Source organism: Tachyglossus aculeatus, chromosome 13 (assembly GCF_015852505.1).
Source record: "Tachyglossus aculeatus isolate mTacAcu1 chromosome 13, mTacAcu1.pri, whole genome shotgun sequence".
Taxonomy (NCBI): Eukaryota; Metazoa; Chordata; class Mammalia; order Monotremata; family Tachyglossidae; genus Tachyglossus; species Tachyglossus aculeatus.
In genome coordinates, this window is record NC_052078.1 from 7,213,293 (window position 1) to 7,237,491 (window position 24,199).

The 24,199-nt window shown below is 43.5% G+C and overlaps 1 protein-coding gene across 1 annotated transcript in view; it reads left to right on the top strand.

Annotated features, from left to right (window-relative positions):
- Positions 1 to 24,199, top strand: part of RBM33 (RNA binding motif protein 33) — a 122,109-nt gene that overhangs the window by 65,574 nt on the left and 32,336 nt on the right. The window contains exons 13-16 of the mRNA XM_038755872.1: positions 1,243 to 1,644; positions 4,160 to 4,459; positions 7,004 to 7,642; positions 22,144 to 22,392. Coding sequence (XP_038611800.1) covers positions 1,243 to 1,644; positions 4,160 to 4,459; positions 7,004 to 7,642; positions 22,144 to 22,392 — 1,590 coding nt within the window. The remainder of the gene's footprint in view (positions 1 to 1,242; positions 1,645 to 4,159; positions 4,460 to 7,003; positions 7,643 to 22,143; positions 22,393 to 24,199) is intronic.

Consider the following 24,199-nt stretch of genomic DNA (forward strand, 5'->3'; position numbering starts at 1 on the left):
GCACAATTGCAATGTTTGACTCCCCAAGTACTCTCGCACTACTTGTCTATTACAGACCCAGAATGCATACATTGCAGATTAGTTTGATGCTTAGATAAGAGTTCTATATTTACCTGATTTGAAAAGTGGACTGCATACATTACTGCCCAGACTGTAGGGCAGCAGCTATAATCTAGGGACAAGCAGTACCCATCAGGGCTGGGCAGAAAGCTTTTTTGCAAACAGTGCATACCAGAGTGGTGTCCAAAGGTTTTTGTTCACTTTTTTTTTTTTGGCACCCATTGAAGTAGTCCACTTTAGAAAAACAAGTCCCATTCGCCCCTCCCCTCTTGCTGCCCCTCCTGATGTGTCTCCTCCCCCTGAATGTGCTCACCACTTGCCCCTCCATCCCCTGCTCTTCTTGGACTTGAGGTCACTGGTCAACTTGACCAGTGTGTGAGGTCTCAGCACAACTTGAGAACTTTATTCTGAACCTTTACTCATTTTATGGTGGAGCCTCAGTACTCCCTATTCTGCAGTCTGTGCCTCCCAAGCACCTGACAGTACACTGTACCAAGTGGATGCGCTCAGTAAACACCAACACTAGTACAACCGTATGGTTTGCCCAAGTAGTTCTTGAAAGGGACGTGATGACTCTGCTTCTGTATACTCACTAACTCAATCATATTTGAGTGCTTACTGTGCGCAGAGCATCATCATCATCAGTCGTATTTATTGAGCACTTACTGTGTGCAGAGCACCGTACTAAGCACTTGGGAAGTACAAGTTGGCAACATATAGAGACAATGGGCTCACAGTCTTGAAGGGGGAGACACAACGAAACATGTAGATAGGTGTCAAAATCGTCAGAATAAATAGAATTATAGCTATATGCACATCATTAATAAAATGGAGTAGTAAATATGTACAAGTAAAATAGAGTAATAAATCTGTACAAATATATACAAGTGCCGTGGGGAGGGGATCTCAGGACACTTAGCCGGGGGTCAGCCCCAAGACCCCCGCCCCCCGGGCGTGAGGCTGGACCCACTTCCTTTATTTGATGATGATGATGGTATTAAGCACTTACTATGTGCCAAGCACTGTTCTGTTTGAATCCCAGTTATTAGTGCCTGCCTCCCCTCCTAGACCGCAAGCCCCTTGAGGCCAGGGAGCGTGCCTGCTAAGTCTAGTCATTCATTCAACCCTGTTTACTGAGCGCTTACTACGAACGGCTGTGCCTCTTTCTAATGGAACATCCAGGGCCCTCTGCACCCTCCACTGCCGCCGCCTCATCAGCCCCAGCCCCAGCCGCAGCATCCGCAGCCGCAGCAAGCCCAGCACCAGCCGCAACATCACCAGCACCCGCATCCGCCGCAGCACCCGCCGCCGCAGCACCCGCCGCCGCCGCCGCAGCACCCGCCGCCGCCACCACAGCACCCGCCACCGCCGCACCCGCCGCCGCCGCCGCCCCACCAGCCGCCGCAGCACCCGCCGCAGCACCCCCCGCCCCAGCTCCAGCATCCCCATCACCATCACCTTTCCGTTCCACCGCCGCCGCTGCTGCCCATGGCGCAGCCTCAGTTCAGGCCCCACATCCAGACGGCCCAGCCGCAACAAGCCGGCAACCGCATGCAGTGTCCCCAGCGACAGGGTCCGAGACACGTAAGTGCGAATCAGGATTTCTAGTGGATCCTCTTCAGCGGGGCCGTAACCGTCCCTCCGGCGGGAATCGTTGAAATGTTTTCCTCCACAGTCTTAAGTGTAGTAGTAATAATAATAATGAATAATAATTGTGGTATTCATTAAGGGCCTACTATGTGTCAAGCCCTGTCCTGAGCGCTGGGGTAGGTACAAGCTAACCAGGTTGGACACGGTCCCCGTCCCACAGGGGGCTCACAGTCTTAATTGCCATTTTACAGAGGAGGGAACTGAGGCACAGCGAAGAGAAGTGACTTGCCCAGGGTCAGGCAGCAGACAAAGCACGGGCTTGGGAATCAGAGGTCATGAGTTCTAATCCCGGCTCTGCCACTTGTCAGCTGTGTGACCTTGGGCAAGTCACTTAATTTCTCCGTGCCTGTTACCTCACCTGTAAAATGGGGATAAAGACTGAGCCCCAGGTGGGACAACCTGATTACCTCGTATCTACCCCAGTGCTTAGAACAGTGCTTGGCACAGTGTAAGCGCTTAACAAATACCAGTGTTGTTGTTATTGTTATTATTATTATTGTTATTATGTGACAGAGCTGGTATTAGAACCCATGACCTTGTGACTCCCAGGACCTTGCTCTATCCACTAGGCCATGCTGCTTCCCATGTACTTAAACGTTCTTAACAAATCATTTCTGCCGAGTCACGTTAGAGAGTAATTCTGTTGGTATTTTAACAGTTAATTTCATTAGTACAGGTAACTGTATTGAGTTCTCATTGCCCGCCCCCCCCTTAGTATGTAACAATCAATCAATCAATCAATCGTATTTATTGAGCGCTTACTGTGTGCAGAGCACTGAACTAAGCGCTTCGGAAGCACAAGTTGGCAACACATAGAGACGGTCCCTACCCAACAGTGGGCTCACAGTCTAGAAATAATAATAATTTTGGTATTTGTTAAGCGCTTACAATGTGCCGAGCACTGTTCTAAGTGCTGGGGCTCACAGTCTTCATCCCCATTTGACAGATGAGGGAACTGAGGCCCAGAGAATAAATAAATAAATAATGATGGCATTTAGTAAGCGCTTACTATGTGCAAAGCACCGTTCTAAGCGCTGAGGTGGTTACAAGGTGATCAGGTTGTCCCATGAGGGGCTCACAGTCTCCATCCCCATTTGACAGATGAGGGAACTGAGGCCCAGAGAAGTGAAGTGACTTGCCCAAAGTCACACAGCTGACAGTTGGTGGAGGTGGGATTTGAACCCAGGACCTTGGACTCCAAAGCCTGAGCTCTTTCCACTGAGCCACGCTGCTTCTCACTGATAAGCACTGTAACACTGATGAGGCCCTGTCAGTGTGGTGCATTCTGATCACTAGGAAACTATTTGGAACACCCCGTACCCCCTGGTCACCAGAATGAGTGATTGTGCCCAGGAAGCATCAGGTGTAATAGCTATTGTAAAGTATAAATATTGTAATTTATATTTCTTTTCCCAAACTCTTGACATTTTCTTCATCAGTCACCAGAGGCGTATTGCTTTTCGTGCTTCTGATACACCCATCTCCCCGGCTTCTGAATGAACCGGTATCACACAAATCTTACATAAAAGGGAAGGGTCACAGTTCATGACTCTTCCCAACCTGAAGAGGAGAATTTATTCAAACATATAAAGAAACTTTAAAAATTCAACCTTTCAGAAAAGATTATGCATGTGAAAATGAATTGACTCAGTTTTCAAGAGATTGCCCCGAACAATCCTTGGAAGGCAAACATGAAATCCAGGAGATATGTTTTCCAGGAATGAAATTCCTCTCCAGCAGACCTTCTTATTCTCAAACAACTCCCAGGCATCCCCTCCCTTCCCCACTCCTGAGAAAATCGACTGATCCGCAAGTGCCCTACTTAATGTAGTCAGTTAAATGTGAATGAAATCAGAGTTCTTGATCTCTTGCCCATGATAACTTATTGGCTAGCGTGTGGTTATTTACGAAGTTGGCTCCAAGTGCATTGCGGGAATCCAGTTTGGAAGAGACAGCCAGATAGACGAATGCTGGTCTTTATCAGGGCAAAAGTAAACCAGGTTTGGGCCAAAATTGCATTTACCCAAAGTTACTGCCTTCAGTAGTAACAGCAACAACAATAGTAGTAGTAGTAATAATAATAATAATAATCATAATAATAATAATTATACCATTTAAGCGCTTTCTCTCCACCAGGCACTGTACTAAACACTGGGCTAGATACAATATAAGCTGATCTGACACAGTCCCCGCCCATTTAAGGATCACAGTCTTAAGGCTATCTTAGCCCTGTTTTTACAGATAAAGGATAGTGAGGCTCAGAGAAGTTAAGTAATTTGCCCAAGGTCCCACAGCAGGCAAATGGCAGAGTTGGGAGTAGAACTTCTGACTCCAAGGCCTGTGCTGTTTCATTTACGCCACACCGCTTCTCAGTGATGTACGTGTATATGTCTTCTCCACAAATATCCAGTTATCTTTATGAGGAATGTTATGTTCCTTTCCACGGCAGAGTACACCTTCGCAGAATGTTTCCAAGCGGCCGATTCAGCAGATGCAGCCAACCGCTCCAAGAAACAGCAATTTACGTGAATTACCGATCGCACCGGCACACGTTCTGGAGATGAGTAACAACCGTTGCAATGCTACCCCTGCGGCCCAAGTGAAGCCTCTCACCAGCACCCCCCCACCACCATCACCTTCTACCAGATCTGTTGTTGGCGTCAGGACCCCCCAGGGAAAGACTGAAATGAAAGCCAGACCAGTTCATCCTGTGGCTCATACCAAAGTAGACGCAAAAAATGAACCAGAAGTAAGTGTATTCTGTACTGGATTTGTGGCGTTTGCATCACGATTAGAAATGAGGTGCTCAAACTCCCATCTCTTAAATCCGGAAAACATGGAGTCAGTTTTCACTCTTCTAATTCCTACATTCCATTCCAGTTTGTCATGTAATCTCGCTGCTTGTTGTCCTCCCGCCCATCCCAAAGCCCTGGCCTTAGTCCACCCGGAGTTTGGCAACTCCCGTGATGTATTTCCTGCATCCTGCACTGCAGCATACCAATCAATCTGCAGTGGCATTTCCAAAGTCCATCGCTCCATCTATTTTCACTGTGCCACCCCTACCTTAAAGGTCCCACTGACTTGCCATCAGCTGGGAATCATCACCAAGCTCCTCACCTTCTCTCTCGCAGCCCAGCACCAGGCCCCACAGTCATAATCTTCTTTTTGCTCCTTTCCCCTAGATCCTTTGTTCACTCTAAATTCACTCACGGCCCCCTTCAGCCATCATACTCTATTTCAGAAAAGCTTTCAACTTCCCAGCTTGTCAGTCTCTTTGCTTTTCACCTTGCAGAACATTTTTGATATCCTGCTTCTGCCATAGACCCTTTCCTGACTTAATAGAAATGAGGAAGCAGTTTCTGTCCCCATCCATCCTTTGTTCTTCCCCTGATTCTACATTTTGCTTCAGTAACTCACACTTCCATCTCTACCTCACAAAATATACATTCACATGTGTCATATGTTTGATGTTTGTACAGTTGGTCTACCCAAGTGTTCCAGTGTGTTAGTCCATCACATTTTGTTTTCCTTAGATTGTAAGCGACTAGAGGACAGGGCTGTTGGTTTAACTTGTTCTGTTCAGGTACTTTTTAAATGGTGGTGATGATGACCTGCGTCATTAGTTTTTGAATGAGGACAATCAGAAATACATTCTTGTTAAAGTTGTGTCCCTTCCAAACATGAAAACATGGATTGGTAAAGGAAATCATTTTTACTGCACTTTTTGTGGGGTATTGGAGAAAAGCAGAGGGATTCATTTTTGGCGGGTTTATTTATAGCAAGAAACTTAGTCTGTCGGGCTTAGACTACTGCCTAGTTGTCTAAGTTCAGGAGTAGCTCCACCTTAACCTTCCATTTTAAAAATTTATAACAAATTCCCTCTGCAGGGATAGTATAGCAACTTGAGTAGAATAATAATCCTTTTATTAGAAGGCCCACAAAAAATATTTGCCCTCTTGGCAAGCATTCCAGTGGAGACAACTTAGTTTCTGGTTTGAAAGATTAAAAAATAGTATATGGTGTAATTGTGCTCATGTGTCCTTTTTTCTGATTATAGTCCTGGAGTAACTTCTTGATAGTTCTTGCAGGTCGGGCCGGCTAAAATTTTAAAAATAAGTACACCTCATTTCCAGAAAATAACATACAAATGTGGATTTAGTAACAATGGAGGGGGATTAAAAAAAAAAAAGATGTTATGCATTGGATGAGAGAAGTGGTGTTTAGCCTCCTCTCTCTTCTAACCTTTCTTTTGCCAGAAATTATGGCAGAGAGGACTGGCATTTCTTCTACTCAGATGGGTGGGTACTACAAAAGAGGGAAATCACCATTACTGGAAGGCTGAACAGAAGTGAGCATTTGGGGGAAATGTAAAGGCAAATTGAAGGAGAGGCCCAGTGAGCCAAAAGAAGAAATCCTTTTAAGCTTGAACAACATTATGAATTTGAGGTCACGAGAACATTTTCTCATGCCAGAGTTAAATCTTGTATATCAGTGTCCTGCTACTAAGAGTCCATGAGCTTTTAAAGAAATATTAATTTTAAAAAGATCACACCTTATTATTTCTTTAAATTTCTACCTTCTAGAGTTTCCTATGAACCCCAGTTTATGAGATTTGCTGAATCTGTACCAAAGGTTATGTGACAGAGTGTAATAGTTTCGGAAAGACTCAAGGCATTCCTTACATACTATTAATATTCCAACACAGCAATTGGCAACATTTTGATTCCGAAGAGTGCATGAGTTCAAGGTCAGAGAGATTGACTTGTGCTGTTCATTATAACCAATTATTGTGTGACAAATGAGTTTGAGATCAGGCTGAAAATTCTGTAAGAAAAATCAATAGTTCTAATCAGGGCCTTTCAGGTCATTTACCACCCTACCTTTTGTTACTTTGTCAGAAGAGAGCAAGATAAAAAACCTGTTTGGCAGTGGGTTGCCTCAGTATTGTTGCCGTTTCCATTTGAAACATATTTTTGATATCTTAAATTAATAGTTTAATTGGTTTCGGGAATTTCTAAATGAGTGGAAATTTACATGATTTCACTTTTAATATTCTGATAAGATTTTTTTAAATGAGCTTTGACTCTCCTTCCCTCCACCCCCAACCCCCCTTCACCAGAAGAAGAGGTTTATACTTCAGTGGTAAAGAAGGTCAGAGCGGTTTGTCTCTGGATAAATTTTGAGCTTTGTGGAAAATGTTTGTGTAGTAATTCTGGCACATTGTTTGGATTGGCACCCCCTTTCTCCCCATGTGTTTCCCCGATTTGGTAAATGATGCGTTTTTCCTGTTTAGTTTTCCGATGAAGATGAAGAGACTAGGTTGTATCGTTTAAAGATTGAAGAGCAGAAACGCTTACGGGAGGAAATTCTGAAGCAAAAGGAGCTGCGACGGCAGCAGCAGGCTGGTGCTCGGAAGAGGGAATTACTTGAAAGACTTGCTCAGCAACAGCAACCTTACGCTCCCCAGCCCCCAGTAGAACAAGAAGAGGAGCCATCATTGTCCCCAACCAATGGCAACCCATTACTACCTTATCCCGGGACACAGGCCAGACCAAATGTGAAAAACAGGCTCCTGGTCAAAAAGCAAGACGCAACCATTACAGAGGTTCAGCTGAAAACCCCGAATTTCGGGCAAGCCGGGGCAAACTTGCAGTATCCAGGACAGCAGATGAAACCAGTGAAACAGTTGAGACAGAATAGAACAGTTCCCCCAGGTCAACTCCAGCCACCCCTGAAAGGGCAGCCAACAAAGCCAGCCGACATGGACGAAGCTCTTCACCTCAGCCAGACTTCTAGAGTGGCGTCAGTACAAGGCCGACCCCAGGATATGAAGCCTGGCGTGAAAAGGACCGTAATGCAGCGCACGAACACTGGTAGTGGAGATGGGCCACATGTGAGCTCCAAAGTCAGGGTGATTAAGTTGACAGGAGGGGTAAGTTTTCAAGTTTTATGAGTGCGTCTTTTGGTTCTTTTCTGTTGTTTATCCTCTAGAAGTATCCCAGAATACATAAAAACTCTCTGTTGAAGAAAAATAAAAAAAATTGACTGAAACCTGCCTTGGCCATAGTCCTGTGAATTAGGAGATAGGAGCTCAAATGGGATAACCCCACTCAGATAGGGTTTTTCCATGTAAAGATTGAAAGTACTTTTACAGAGAGTCCCTTGTTTTAAATTGCCATTAGGAATCCCAATTTATAATTCAGCTCAGGTGCTTGCTAGGGCAAGAGGGCTGGATGCTTAAAATTATTCAGAGGCCTCTTAAGGTAGCAGTCAGGTGCGAGGGGAAGGGCGGAAAAACCTGAAGTGTAGCTTGTCAGTTAGGATGACTGCCGACGCCAGGGCCCTGCAGTGTCCTGGAGAGAGATTGGGACTTGTGGTAGGTGATTCCACAGGCATTGGTTGCTCAAAGTGATCCTCCCAAATTTAAGTATACTCTGTAGAGGGCCGGGCAAACCCTTGGTTTTTACCTAGATGCAGCTCTTCTGGATTGCAGCGGGGAGAAGGATGCTGTCTCCCTTCTTCAAAGGGTAGTTTTGTAGCCATCTCAACCAGGACCTAAACCATTTCCAAAGTTGTGGTGGTATTTTAGGAGGCCAAGAGATACAACTGTGACGGTGACCAGGAATCTAGAAATTTAATAGGCATCTCTACCTCTGCTGTTGCTCTATCAGTGGTAGTAATAACTGTTATTTGTTAAACGCTTGCTTTCTGCTATCTTGCTATCTGCAGTACTAAGCACTGGGGGTGGATAATCAGGTCAGACACAGTCCATGATCCACATCGTACTCTCAGTCCAAGGTGGGAGGGGGACTAGGTAGTGAATTCCCATTTTATAGATGAGGAAACTGAGGTACAGATAAATTAGGTGGTTTGCCCAAGATCACACAGCAGGCAGGTGGCAGAGGCAAGGCTAGAACCCACAGCCCCTGATTCCCAGGCACGTGGTCATTCTAGGCCACACTGGCTCCTGGAGGTTTTGTTGCTGCCATTTTGAACTCCTTGGGTGTAAAGCCCAGGGGTGGACACAGAACTTTTATTAAGCGTCTGCCCAGTGATGACCATAAAGGGAGAATTAACTCCTTGTTCTATGTGTGTATCATAATTCCATAGAACGTACATCCCAGTGTCATGACTGGTTTTTGATTAAAAGTATCGCGTGACTGGCCCGTGTTCAGTTTTCAGTCTACTATGATTTGGAGACTGTTTCCCATCATACCTGAATCAAGTTTGGCCCTCATTCTGTAGCGCCTTTCTTCGGAAAAGTGGAGGCTATTGGTTTTCTTCCTTTAGTGTTCTATACTGCACGTGTCCCCTCTATTAAATTTAATTGACTTGTTTTGCATTAAAAAAAAATCTGCTCCAATCTCTAGGCAGGCCTCAAGGCCTCTTCAGAATCCAGTACCTGCCAAGAAACTATACTCTGGTGAACCATCACAGTCCTAACTGAGGAGTGTGCTCAGTCTTTTTTTTTTTTTAATTTGAGGCCAAATTTTTCTTTGAATTCTTTCCCTGACACCCACATTGGGAGTGTCTTGCAACTTAATTAGCTTGCATGTACTCATACTTATGTCAATTTTGAGTTAAAAAGGAGTTCCTCTTTCCTTTCCTGCTGTTGGTTAGCCAGGTGAAAGAAACTGTTTAATCACTCAGATATCATTGTGCTTTTTTTGCATTCATAATTCTCAGGGAAGTAATTTTTGATCCTTCACTCTTTGTGTTTTCATCTCAATGGCATTTTGGTGACAGCTGTCAGACAGAGTTGTTGGACATCCTGCTGGGCCGGGGAGGGAATCAGTCCTTTCTTGACCAAATTCAAGAGCCGTTTTTATGTTTGCATGTCCCGATGATCTGAAGTTAGATTATATTTTGTTTTTTTAAAGCAGAGCAGTGTTGCTTGTTTTTCATCCAGTTCTAAATCCGAAGTTCGAAGAAAAATGTTCGATTAAATGGGATATGAAAAGTTAGAAGGGAAATAGTTGGGGACTCTGAGGGACCGACAGTGCTGCACCCCCTTAAATTTCAGTAAGATCTTTTGTTTCGTGCTTTTCCATTATTATGCGTAGAACATTCAGAACTTGCAAATACTCTGGGAAGCTTTTACTTAGCAGGTTGTCACTTGGAAAAAGGATTTATTGAAAACGTTTCTTGGATTGCATTCAGGAACTCCAGGTTGCTACTGAGATTCACGCCTAGGAGGTGAATCTGTGTGGTTTTTTCTGCAGCAGTGATTCTTCAGTTTTTTGACCCAGTAAACCTTGTACCTTGACCCTAGACTCCCCATACTTCAAATCATCCCAACCAGAAAATCAGTCAGTCAGAAATATTTATTGAGCTCCTGCTCTGTGCAGAAGAACCCTTGTACTACTAAGCATTCAGCCCACAGGGGATTAGAAATTACAAAGACCACATTTGCTACTTTCTGGTCTTCACATCTTAAAGGCTGGGAGGGAGAAGGTGGAAAGGGCCAGCTAATTCTATATAGCCTGGGCTCAGCACAGTGCTTTACTTATTACAGTGCTTTGGTACAGGCTTATTAGTTGATGGCTTTCTGCTCACCACTGTGACCAACTAAGGACTGTCCTTTCCTCTTCTCCCACTCGCTTCTGCATCACCCTGACTTGCTCCCTTTATTCCCCCGCACCCGCCCCGCCTGCCACAGCACTTAGGTCCATATCCATAATTTATTTATACTAAGGTCTCTTGCCCCCTCTACATTGTAAGATCATTGTGGACAGGGAAATGTCTCTATTTATTGTTATATTATATTCCCCCAAGCACTTAATACAGTGCTCTGCACACTGCAGGTGCTCAATAAATGCAATTTAATGAATGAATGAATGAAGTTAAAGTTCTGCACCTCCAACCTGAGACCTCATTGGAAATTCACCACCTTATCCCAGGTGCTGTATTCCAGTTTTTCATAAGTTGTTTTTCGGGCTACATTTTTGGCATAGTTCAGTGTTGGGTTATTGACACTCATAATGAATACAGGATATGAGGGAGCTCAATTCCCCCTGAAAGACTGCTGCTCCATATGTTGTCAGCTTGAATAGTGGGCCCAGTCCATCCTGCCTATGGATTGGTGGTGTTCTCGGTGATTGTGATTTGTCAGTACTTTAACCTACCTTTCTTTTCCATCCTTGGGCAGATAATCATCTCCCTGGGATTGGTGTAAATAGACTAGGTGACCCCTTGAGGGCTTTTCTATCGCTGATTATGTGTGTCACTGGCCTTAAGTCTGTTGTTGGAAACCTGGTTGATTCTTTGAGGGGAAAATTATATTATTTGCCAATTACTGCAACTTTCTTTAGAATTCGCAGGGTTTTAAAAATTTATAATGATGTGTTTGTCATCTCTAGAAAAAGTCTCTGTTGGCCCAGGTCAAGTGATAACTTTGGGCAGATAGTAAAAACCCTGATTTTATTTATTTTACTACCTACCTGTGAACAGGCTGGCCTAAAAAAAAAAATATGTCTAGCAAATTTTTGTATTTATTTGCAAGGTTGCATTGGCCTCATAAAGACCTCAACAGTTATCCTACTTCTTTAAGGGTCCCTTTTCTTTGTGTACCAGTTGACTTCACCGTGAATTTGTGGGGATAGTGCACGGCAAACAGTGTATGCTCGATATACCATCGATTGATTGCCTTGGTTACTTAAAAAAAAAAAACAGATTTAAGCACTTCCTGGAAGGCATTTTAAAGCAGCCATTCCTTATTCCAGGGTGCCAAAAAGGAAATCCAGTTAAATGGTATATTTCAGTAAAAGCAAAAAGGAGTTCAAAAATGGTATGGACCCCAAAGCATATCTGTGTGTTGGTTTTGTAAAGGCCCTTGATTATTAACGACCACGTCTTTTGTTTGTACTGGAGCCCTGCCTAGACTCCAATTTATATCCCCATCTCCAGGATGAACCTTAAAAATCAATGCAAAAATATTTCAATTGCTGACATAACAGCGTTTTTAGTCTGTCTGAATTTTTGGGCCCCAATGTTTTGTTTAATCCCTACTATGTTAAATAGTTTGTGTGTTGAGGAGGAACTGTGTGATCTTGCTCTAGTTTTTTTTTTTTCCATTGGTCCCTTTAGTAGTAGTAATGGGATACCCACCGGGTGAAATGCACTGTATTAAGTACTTTGGGAAAAGAGAGCAAAAAGACAAGACGCATCCCCTGCCAAAGCTTTAAGGAGAACAAAGTATAAATTTGGAAGGGGTTCCTTCCTTTTTCTACCCCTGTGGAATGGTTTGGTTTCCATCTTCTGTCAAGGTGCTGAAAAATAAAAGCAAACATGGAATTTAACAGTTTAACTCTGATCAAGGAAATTTAATTTTTAATAGTTTGGTGCCAAGCTAAATCTATTTTACTTTGTTCCGCAAGCCATACAGCGAAACAGTGCAGAATGCAGCAGTAGGAGGGCAATCTGTCCCGTTTTGATACTCTGTATTTTATTTTTAAAAAGCTGCCGGAACTCTCTGGGAGCCTGGAGTATTAAGCCATTTATCCAATTCATTTTCAGTTTGTTTCATGAAAGTTTTACAGATTCCTTTCTAGACCATTTCCCTATATTTTGAAAGGACTAATCCCTGATTATTTAAAGAGGATGTTTCACACATTAAATACAAACTCCTTTTATTATTGTGCTGTCAAGGGAATATGCTTTGAAAATAGAGGGGTAAGCAATGGTTTGGAACAAAGAAAAGTATCATGAGCACATTTGCTGAAACAGCTATTGGTGCCGTCTGCTGCCCTTTAATTAAACTCCATTTCTTGGAGTTTTTAGTATTTGGAAGTGGGCTGGGCTTGAAGAGTTGAAAGGAATTCAGAGCAGGGTAGAATTTCATAAAGCTCGGCCCAGCACATCAATGTTCTGGATCAGCTATCTTGCTAGCCTCGGCTCAGTCTCCAGTCACCCATGACTGTTTTTCAGGTAAAAAAATCTAAAAATGACCAAGTTGAAGACTTGAGAATCAGTCAATCAATCCGTGATATTTGAGTGCTTACTGTGTTCAGAGCACTGTACTAAGCACTTGGGAGAGTACAGTACAACAAAGTTGGTAGACACGTTCCCTGCCCCCAATGGCTCACAAGTCTAAAGGGGAGATAATACTAATAACTTGAATATTTGTAGCATGTATTTTTTCCAATATGCCTCCACATTCACTCTTATTGTCTTCAGCAACCCTGTGAAGAAGAATACCTGTGACAGGTATTAACCCCATTTTTCAAATGTGGAAACAGGCCAAGAGAGGTTAAGTGATTAGTCCAAAGTTCCTCAGGGGGTTAGAGTCAGGACCAGAACCCAGGTCTCTTAACTCCCAAATATCTGTACTTTCCACTGCCACCCTGCAGTATAGTCTCTTACTTTTTAAATGTAAGTATATCTTTATCAGGAACGTTATTTTAGTGTGAGAAATAATAATAATGATGGCATTTATTAAGCGCTTATGTGCAAAGCACTGTTCTAAGCACTGGGGAGGATACAAGGTTATCAGGTTGTCCCACGTGGGGCTCACAGTCTTAATCCCCATTTTACAGATGAGGTAACTGAGGCACAGAGAAGTGAAGTCACTTTCCCAAAGTCACACAGCTGACAATTGGTGGAGCTGGGATTTGAACCCATGACCTCTGACTCCCAAGCCCATGCTCTTTCTACTGAGCCATGCTGCTTCTCATAATTAGGAGGATTCTAGCACCGTTTGAAGCAGGGTGGCCTAGTGGAAAGAGCACAAGCTTGAGAGTCAGAGGTTCTGGGTTCTACTCCTGGCTCTGCCACTTGCCTGCTGTGTGATCTTGGGCAAGCCGCTTAGCTTCGCCATAATTCAGTTTCCTCATCTGTGAAATGGCGATTAAGTACCTGATCTCCCTCCTACTTAGACTGTGAGCACCATGTGGGTCAGAGACTGTATCCCATATGATTATCTTGTATGTACTCCAGTGCTTAGCATAGGGCTTGAAGAACCTCCAGTGGTTGCCCGTCCACTGCTGCATCAAACAGAAACTCCTTACCATTGGCCTTACTCTGTCATCTTGCTCCCTCCCACCTTACCTCCTTGATTTCCTCTTACAACCCAGCCCGCACACTTAGCTCTCTAATGCCAGCCTACTTACTGTACCTTGATCTCCTCTATCTCACCAACAACCTCTTGCCCACTTCCTCCATCTGGCCTGGAACGCCCTTCATGTTCGACTGACAATCACTCTCCCCACCTTCAAAACCTTATTATAAGCACATCTCCTCCAAAAGGCCTTCCGCATCTAAATCCTAATTTCTCTTCCCACTCCCTTCTGGGTTACCCTTGCACCAGGATATGCATCCTTTATTCAGCCCTCCCTCAGCCCTACAGCACTTGTTACTTACCCCTAATTTATTTATATTAATGTGTCTCTCCCCCTCTAGACTGTACGCTCATTGTGGGCAAGGAACTTTTCTACCAATTTTATCGTATTCTCCCAAACACCTAGTACAGTGCTCTGCACACGGTAAGCACTCAATAAATACAATTAAACCTTGTACTTTAAGTACCCATAGCCATGCTGTTGGTTCGGTGGAAAATTCTGGAAGTCAGGAGACCTGGATTCTGGTTCTACAAGTAGACAAATGTCTGCTGGGCCTGTGCCAGCTATGGGGAAGGAATCTGGGGCTTTCTGCCAAGTGGTCAGTCCAGCAGGACTCCAGAAATATTGCTGGTTAACTTGGGTGGGGAAGATGACGGCAGCTGTCAAGACCACCAACCGCCTGCTGGGTTAGAGCATTATGGCACAGCACTGGCATTGTGCTGCCGTCCCTTTGGCTATCAATGGGTCAAGTATGTAAGAAAAGTGGCATTGTGCAAACCACTGTCTGTATAGTCATCATCAATCGTATTTATTGAGCGCTTACTGTGTGCAGAGCACTGTACTATAGTCAGTTCTTTCTGCAGGTTTGCAGTCCTGATGTCTCAGAACCAAGGCTTACTCATTCTTTGGGAAACTCCACTTTAGCACACTAGTCTCTCTCAGTTATTGCAGTTTATCAGCCTTGTTCAGCTTGTCTCCAGCATAACAATAGGAATCCCAACAGTTTATCCCATATTAGGATACAATATTCTAACTTCCTTCACTTTCTCTACTGTCTTTTTTGTTCTGCTGTTTTTATTGCAGAAAATACCTGGGTTCTTAACTCACACATCCTCCCCATCTGTCAAGTGGGTAGCTTTCCCATTATCCACAGTTTTTAGCACTGTGCTAAGCTCTCAGGACAGTACACCAAGAGCAAGACACAAATTGCCCCCCTTCAGAGGAGCTTGAATTTGAATGAGGGAGACAGGCTGACAAATCATCTAAAAATAGTGGAAACAGGAGAAAGGAGCCTTGTGAGGAGCAGGAACGGTGTCTGATCTGACTACATTGTATCTGATTATATTGTATGATATTTAGAGAAGCATTGCGGCCTACTGTCTGTATATGTTGCCAACTTGTACTTCCCAAGCGCTTATTACAGTGCTCTGCACACAGTAAGTGCTCAATAAATATGATTGATTGATTGATTAGTGGAAAGAGCACAGGCCCGGGAGTCAGAAGGACCTGTGTTCTGATCCCGGCTCTGCCGCTTGTGTGCTGTGTGACTCTGCCTCAGCTACCTCATCTGTAAAATGGGGTTAAGACTGTGAGCCCCATGTGGGACCGGGACCGCGGCCAACCTGATTAGCTTGTGTCTACCCCAGCGCATCATTCAGTGCCTGGCACAAAGCACTTAACAAGTACCATTAAAAAAAAATCTACCTCAGAGTTTAAGAACGGTGCTTGGCATATGTAAGCGCTTAACAAATACCACAATAATTATTAGTAGTTGTAGTGCAAATGTCTGGATGAATTAGCTGAACAAATAATTGGGGTGTCTGTGTGTGTGTCTGTGTGTAAGTATATATAAATAAAGGCCAAGAATGGGTATAAATGCCTAAGTGCTAGTGTGGCTATTGGGCTGGTATGGCTAGGGTGTTGGGAATTAATTAAGGAAGGGTATAGAACTCTACTGCCTCAAGAAAGTAGAACAGTAGTTGCCTACCTAGAAAAAACAGGAATTGGCTGCAGACTTTTCAGAAAGTACCAGAATGCCATAAGGTATATTCCGGGGCCTCTGCCCTGCAACACATTGAGCCATGGGAGAGACAGAGGGGCTGGCAGGTGGCAATTGCAGCTTTCTAAGTTAAGTTTTATCTGATTTTAAAAAGAGCACTTCAAGCCTTGAGCTGTCGTCTGTACCGTACAACACCTTTCCTTCTCTTGAAATGCTGCTTTTTAAAAATGCGAGCCCAGGTGGATATGCTTCTTACAGATTTAGTTTCCTTTGTTTTCCGTGAGGCTCTTGAGGACCAGGGACCCTAATTATCACCTGTTTATTTTTTCCCAGTGTTTAGTATGGTGCTTTGTGCATAGTAAGAGCTTAATAAATATTAGTACTACTACTACTACTATTACTTTTAGACTGTGAGCGCACTGTTGGGTAGGGACTGTCTCTATATGTTGCCAACTTGTACTTCCCAAGTGCTTAGTACAGTGCTTTGCTCACAGTAAGCGCTCAATAAATTGATTGATATTATTACTACCACCACCTACTCAAAGTAGGAGTGTTTTAGACCAACAGTGTCACAAATTGTTTCAAGTGCTACAGCTAGGATGCCCATCTTTTCCAGGAGTCCGGATTTTGAATTAGCTTTATAAAGATTCACGGGTAGATTCAGCATTGTCATACCTAATGGAAAAGCCATGCAGTGAGGTCTTCGGGCTGCAAGATCAGTAACAGTGGCAATGACAGTGAAGTATGGCCTTATCGGAAGGAGAATTCATAAGAGGCTGCCCTGGGACACCACACCACTGTCCTTCTGTGTATCCTGACAATGTTATCTGTCCTCTCAGTATGGAGTATCAAATGTCTGTCACGGGGACAGAAATTAATGTCACCTGAAGACATGCAATTAATCTTTTTAGAGGTTTTCATAATACCTTTTCAGAAAGAGTTGCCAGTTTGGCGGATTTGGATTTTGGGGTTTAGAAGAAGATAAGGAAAATTAATTTTTCATCAGGGTTAATACGAGTTAGCAGGGCCACAAAAGCTGAGAAAAATGGTCGGGGAATTTGTCAAGTGTTGTCACTCTAGAATAATGCTGCTTAACGTCTGATAGGTGTAATCAAGAGTTGAGATTTCTATAGAGAGGGATTAATCAATTTGCTCACTACTGAATGCAAGTTGGTGATATCGAGCCTTCGTGAGGTTTAAGAGGGAAAATAAGATTTGATCTGTCAAATTGCAAGAAGCTCTGACAGTATCACTAGGCATTTTTATCTGTATATTTGAAGCGTTTGTTATAAATAAATTTGTCCTACTAATGTTGGTGACAAACTTCATTTTGTACGATTTGGTCATAATAAATCTGATAAAAAGTACGCTGACTTGGCTTATTTAATTCAGACAGTTTTGTAAAAAAAACTATTTTTAAAAGTGATTTTAAAGCGCCATCTTTAAGGAAGCGTTCTTTCTGAAAGAATACTCTCGAGATTATCCAGTTTAGCAGAGAAAGACTAGTAGCCTTTCTTGGCAGGAGGCCCCAAGACTTTAGCACATCTTTGAAAAAGTAGCTAATGACCATTAATCTTCCTGAATGGAGCCACTTTCTACCTAGTAGCAATATTCATTTTTATTGTGCTCCTTCGGGAAAGTGCTGTGATCTTCCACTCCCCAGGAGACCTTTCAAGGATGGGATCTTTGATAACATAAAAACTTAAAAGAAAAATGCCATTGCCACCCTGTTCATTTTTTTAAAAATTCAGTTTATCGCTGTTTAAGAATCACATTAACCCTTAACAGGAAATGGACTGGTTAACCTAACTGAAGTCCATTCCAGTCCTATGGTTGTCTAAACATTTGGGGTTTGGTATTTCTTTATTGGGAGGCCTTAACTCCTGCCTGATAAATTGTGTTGTTTTATTTCCAACTTTTTTTTTTAACTTACCCCTCAATTGGAAAACTCTGCTCCCATTCACAACTATGTAGACAAAGCCATTTCACTTCAAAATTTTTCAATCGTGTTGTCTGCAAATCAGAAATAAGGCTTCACTACAGACATTCAAATGATGGTTTAAGATTGCACTTCTCCGAAGAGGCCGCACTATAAGATTATGATGAACAGTAGTGAAGAGGAATTTTGATTTTAGTTAATTCTTTTTAAAGATAGCTAAAGATTGTGTTATGTTGTACTTAGTTATGTTGTATTGTACTTTTCAGAGTGCTTAGTACAGTGCTGTGTACACAGTAAGTGCTCAATAAATTTGATTGATTAGAAAGGTTTTATCTGGATAAACTGTAGACAAAATTTCCTTGTTCATTCATTGTCATATTTGTTGAGTGCTTACTGTGTGCAGGGCACTGTACTAAGGACTTGGGAAGTACAAATCGGCAACATATAGAGACCGTCCCTAACCAACAGTGGGCTCACAGTCTAGAAGGGGGAGACAGATAACAAAACAAAACAAGTAGATAGGTGTCAATCCTATCAGAATAAATAGAATTATAGCTATATACACATCATTATTAATAAAATAAATGTAGTAAATATGTACAAATAAAATAGGGTAATAAATATGTAGAAATATATACAAGCGCTGTGGGGAGGGAAAGGAGGGAGGGCGGGGGGCGGTGATGGGGAGGGGAGAAGGAGGAGGGGAGGAAAAAGGCTCAGTCTGGGAAGGCCTCTTGGAGGAGGTGAGCTCTCAGTAGGGCTTTGAAGGGAGGAATAGAGCTAGTTTGGCAGATGTGAGGAGGGAGGCATTCCAGGCCAGAGGAAGGACATGGGCTGGGGGTCGATGGCGGGACAGGCGAGAATGAGGCTCAGTGAGGAGGTTAGTGGTGGCAGAGGAGCGGAGTGTGCAGGCTGGGCTGTAGAATGAGAGAAGGGAGGTGAGGTAGGAAAGGGCGAGGTGATGGAGAGTCTTGAAGCCAAGAGTGAGGAGTTTTTGCTTGATTCGAAAGTTGACAGGCAACCACTGGTGACACCCAATGCCATAATATAAGTGGCAGAAGAGAAGGATATAATCCTTGTACAACTTCTGTGAAATAATAAGGCTTGACTCAAGACATGATCCTTCTCCCTCTTCACCCCCTCAATTGTATTATCATCACCACCATCATCATAAATAAAAACTTTAGGGAAATGTCCAAGTAGACTGAGACTTGAGGATGTTAGACTGGAACAATTTAGCCGGTCTTTTTAGCCCGTCTTTAGATCCGAGGGGAGAGGCACAGATGGTGAGCACACACAAAATCGTAGAACTATGGGAACACAAAGAACCCAGGACCGTTGGATCCATCAACTTGCTTCCAGCCTGGGGAAGCGGCATGGCCTAGTAGATAGAGCATGGTCTTGGGAGTCAGAAGGGCCTGGGTTCTAATCCCACCAGTTGTCTGCTGTGTGACTTTGGGCAAGTCATTTCACTTCTCTGGGCATCAGTTACCTCATCTGTAAAATGGAGATTAATATTGTGAGCCTCATGTGGGACAGGGACTGTGTCCAACCTGATTACTTTATATCTACCTTAGCACTTAGAACAGTACTTGATATATAGTAAGCACTTAACAAATACCATCATCATCTTAAACAGCCTCCTTAATTGGGCACCTGCCTGTTAGTGTGTGAACTTAAGTTTATTTTTAAGTCTGCTTGCTGTGTGTCAAATCATACACGTGGAAAAAAATCCAGTAATACCCAGTATAGTAAGATCATGCTCCAATATGTGAGAGCTCTTTATTTCTGTCCTGCAGAACTAAAGAAATGTGCAGCTAGGAAACACTCAATAGATCTGCCAAAATTTATGGGTCACCATATGCTCAGATACAATTACATTAACTTATTAGCCATTTACATGCTGTGAGATCTTTTTTTTTTTTCCTCTAACATTTCTGGCAGTGTGACCTAGGAGGAAAGCTTGGGACTGGGAGTCAGGAGACCTGGGTTCTAAACCCAGCTCTGCAACTGACTGTGACCTTGAGCAAGTCACTTAACAGCTCTGTGCCTCAGTTTCATCGTCTCTAAATTGGGGGATAGAGTAGTTAGTTATTTTCCTTCCTTCCTTAGATTATGAGCACATGAAGGTCAGGAGCCATGTCTGATCTGATTATGTATCTACCTCTGGCTCTTAGCATGGTACTTTGGCACTTTGGAAGGACTTAAAAAATACCATTGTCATTATTATTAGGTGGAATTGAATTGACTGTAGGCTCCTTGTGGGCAGGGAATATGTCTGCCAACTCTTATATTGAACTCTCCCAAGCTCTTAGTACAGTTCTCTGTGAACAGTACACACTCAATAAATCCAATTTGATTGTATGAGCTACTCTGAAGAGAAACGAATGGTGGACTTTCTTTAAAAGGTTTTTTTTTGTTTTGTTTCTTGGGACCTGACTGTAAATTTTTCACTAAAGGCAGACCCATCTCTCTGCCAGGAGGATTGCTGGAGAGCCCTAAGTAACTGTTGGAACTAATGTGAACAGAGTCAGATTCTCAGAGAATATCTTTGAGACCTGGGTGGCTTGGAATCTATTGCCTTAGGCGTCTACCCCGTCCATCTAAATAGTTTGAATAGCTAGCCCCCAGTTATTTACAGCATAAATAACTGTAAATTGTAATGGTAATTGTTGGTTGGGCAATCCAAGCTCCATCCCCTTCCAGATACCATCAACAGTCTCCAGCATGTCACAGCCCCCAGAGCTCTGATCCAGTGGGATCTGGGGCCCACTCCTTATTTCCTGGGCATAGTGAGGTTGGGTGAATCAATGTGGCCCACCCCCAAATGACTGGTCTCCCACCTAAGATCTATGAGTATTCCTACACTTAGTGGTGGAAATATTACTGATTTATTTCTCAAAGTTGTGAAAACATTGTACACTAAATGTGTTGGATTCTGGTGGAATTAAGGGGTTCTGGTATTGCATTCTTAGGTGGTATCCACCCCAATCACCCTTACCTTCTCCCCTCTCCTTTTTTTTTTTAACCCATCCCACCTTGCCTGGAATGTTGACTTACACAAGCTGTAAGGAATTCCTTCCTTCCTGAGACAGCCCTGAAGGGTTTTGAAGTCTTGGAGCTGAGGGGAATTGGCCTGGGTGTTGTGCACCGCCTTGGATCAGAAGCACTTGCTACATTTTTATTTCGTTCGTGTTGCAGAATTCCACTGTGGCCAAACACATGAACTCTTTCTGTCTCTTTGAGCTTGGACAGTCTAATTACCTGAGGCCATCTGCAACTTTCTGATGCTGAGGGGTCAGAGCATTCGTCCCCAAACTCGGAGATTTGGTTTCTTTTGTTGTGGTGCCCATTTAACTGGACTGGACCCATTGGATTGTAATGCGGAGGGAGGGATGGTTTAGGGAAGGAGGAAGGAAGTTCTAAATAAGGAGAATTATATAAGCCATTAATGAAAAGGTTTAATTAAAAGGATAGCTTGGGTCAGCTGGGAGACTTAGACTGGAGTTTATTAAGAGAGGGATGGCTTAAGGAGAGCCTTGAAATCAAGAGTCACAAGTTCTTATTTTGTGGGTGAGGAAAGATGGAAGACTTGGAGGGCTTTTTGAGGAGTGAAGTCATCTGCTCATCGTTTTATTCATTCATTCAATTGTATTTATTGAGCTCTTACTATGTGCAGAGCACTGTACTAAGCGCTTGGAAAGTACAATTCAGCAACAGATAGAGACAGTCCCTACGCAACAACGGGCTCACAGTCTAGAACGTGGAGGGGCAGACAACAACAAAACAAAACTAAATAAAACAAGTAGACAAGTGTCAATACCATCAAAAAAAGACGTTCATTGTGGCAGGGTGGGTGATAACCTGGAGGCACACACACCAGCAAGATCCAAAATACTTAATACAAAAATGAACGTAAAATCAAAGAAATTATCATTATGGTATTTAAGTGCTTACCAAGTGCCAAACACTGTGCTAAGAGCTGAGGTAGGTACAAGACAGTCAGGTCGGACACAGTCCCTGTCTCATCTGGGGCTCCTGGTGTAAGGGGGAGGGAGAACAAGTATTAAATCCCCATTTTGCAGATGAGGAAACTGAGGCACAGAGAAGTTAGGCGATTTGCCCATGGTCACATAGCAGAGCTGGGATTAAAACCCAGGTCCTTTGACTCCCACGCCTGGGCTGTTTTTACTGAGCCATGCAGGTTCTCGAGAAATGTTTGCGATTTTAACCTGAAAGTTGAGATTTTACTTACTGTCCTAATGAGCTGAGAATTTTCATCTCATTCCGATACCTGAGCAGATTGGCTTGATTACTTAAAAAACAAACAAACTGTTTCAGCCAAGCTACCAAACAAGTTACCCTTCCTAGTAGATATCTCATGAAGCTGATGTTGGATTGAGTAGGTACTGAACAGCACGATACCTTGTTGATTTCAGCAGGGGGGAGAGAATGTTGGCTTTTTTCACCCAGAGGGCCATCCCCAGCGGCTCCCGCCGTCTCCAGAACTGAGGCAGCAGCCTGTGCGGAAGGTCACGCTGACAAAGGGAACGCTTCAGCAGCAGCAGCAGCAATATCAACAGCCGCAGTATCATCCGCAGCAGCAGCATTTATCGGGGGCAGCCCAGATCCACTCAACTGGCCCTCCAGGAATCAGGAACATCCAGGGAATTCACCCAGCCAAGAAGGTACGTTTTTTAGATTCAACAAGACTCAGTCCTTTTCATCAATGTGAAGAATGGGTTCAGGGACTTTGGCAGTTCCGACCAGTCTTTAGGAAAGCCAGCCAGGGTATGATAGTTGAGAATTACGGTATTCAGCACTGCTAAAATCTGTTCACCATAGTACATTTGATAGGTTTAATCCCCTAAGCAAACTAAAAGTAGTCACAACTGAGCTTCTCTTACCATTTTCCTGTTGAGGCCATGCCACTTGGCCCCCACCCTAAATTCATGAGCCTGATCTTTTGAATAATAATTGTAGTGTCTGTTATGTGCCTACTAGGTGATTTAATGGAGTAGATCTAATACAGAAAGAACCAACCCAGTCTTTGTCCCACAAGGGGTTCACAGTCAAAGAGGAAGGGAGAAGAGGTATTTAATCTGTGTTTTACAGATGAGGAAACTGAGGCACAGAAAAATTAAGTGCCTTGCCCAGGGTCATACAACAGGCAAGTGGCGGAGCTGGGATTAGAACCCAGGTTTCCCGACTCCCTGCCCTGTGCTCTTTCCATTATGCCACTATGCTTTTCAAGTTTGAAGTTGTGTAGTACAGATTGAAATAAAATATATGTGTTAGTCTGCACTGGGAACCAACCTACGCCCAGCACAATTCAGGGGTTTATTAATAATAATAATAATAATAATGGTATTTGTTAAGTGCTTACTCTGTGCCACACACTGTTCTAAACACTGGGATAGATACAAGGTAAGCAGGTCGTCCCACTTGGGGCTCACAGTCTTAATCCCCATTTTACACAAGAGGTAACTGAGGCACAGAGACGTGAAGTGATTTGCCCAAAGTCACACAGCTGACAAGTGGCGGAGTCAGGATTAGAACCCACGACCTCTGACTCCCAAGTCAGTACTCTTTCTATGCTTCTGTAAGCCACGTTTGGTCATTGAAACCTCTTGCCCTTAGACTCCTGAAAGAATTATGTGTAGTAGGTTGACTCCTGCTGCAAGGTCTCAGGACCTGAACTGGAGGAACAGTGGATTTAAAGTACCCTGTACTTGTCTTTAAGGCCACATTCACATCTGCTGGCTTTCACTTGATGTAATTTTTGGGGTCTGCTTAAATGGGGTCAGTAAAAAGCACTGTCCTATCATTTGGCTGCAAGGGGTAGAAATATTCAAAGGGGTTACGAAGTTGTTTCAGTCAGTTGTATTTATCGAGTGCTCACTGTGTGCAGAGCACTTTACTAAGAGCTTGGGAGAGGACAATATAACAGACATGTTCCCTGCCCACAACAAACTTACAGTCTAGAGTTGGAGACAGACATTAATATAAATAACTAAATGACGGATATGTACATAAGAGCTGCAGGGATAGTTCTTGCAGTGGTTTTGGACCGCTAGCCTAATCCTGCCTTTCTGTATTAGGAAGAACTGCAAGGCTCCCTTCACCTCTATTGTAACATCTGAATTAGGCTATTATCTTAACCGGGAGCCACTTTATTTTTGCACACCTGGTCGTAGTCCCAGGGAATAAATGTGTTCTCCTGGGTTTCCTAGAAGGAAAGGAGAAAGACTGAGCTGGCCATATTTCTCTTGAAGATCCTAGGCTCCCCTCACTTTTTAAAAGGGGGCAGCCAAAGAGATTGAGATGCTAGCTAATGGCCCAGACAAGACTCTGTTTTGGTGTCCCTTTCGAGGCTCATTTGAGCCGCAGGAAGGCTTCAGCCCTAGGCAAGCCTGTCCTGATTCTCTGGGGTCCCCGGAGTTACCAGATGCAGGGTTCAGTGCATTAAGCCATTGAAACTCATTCCACCAGTCT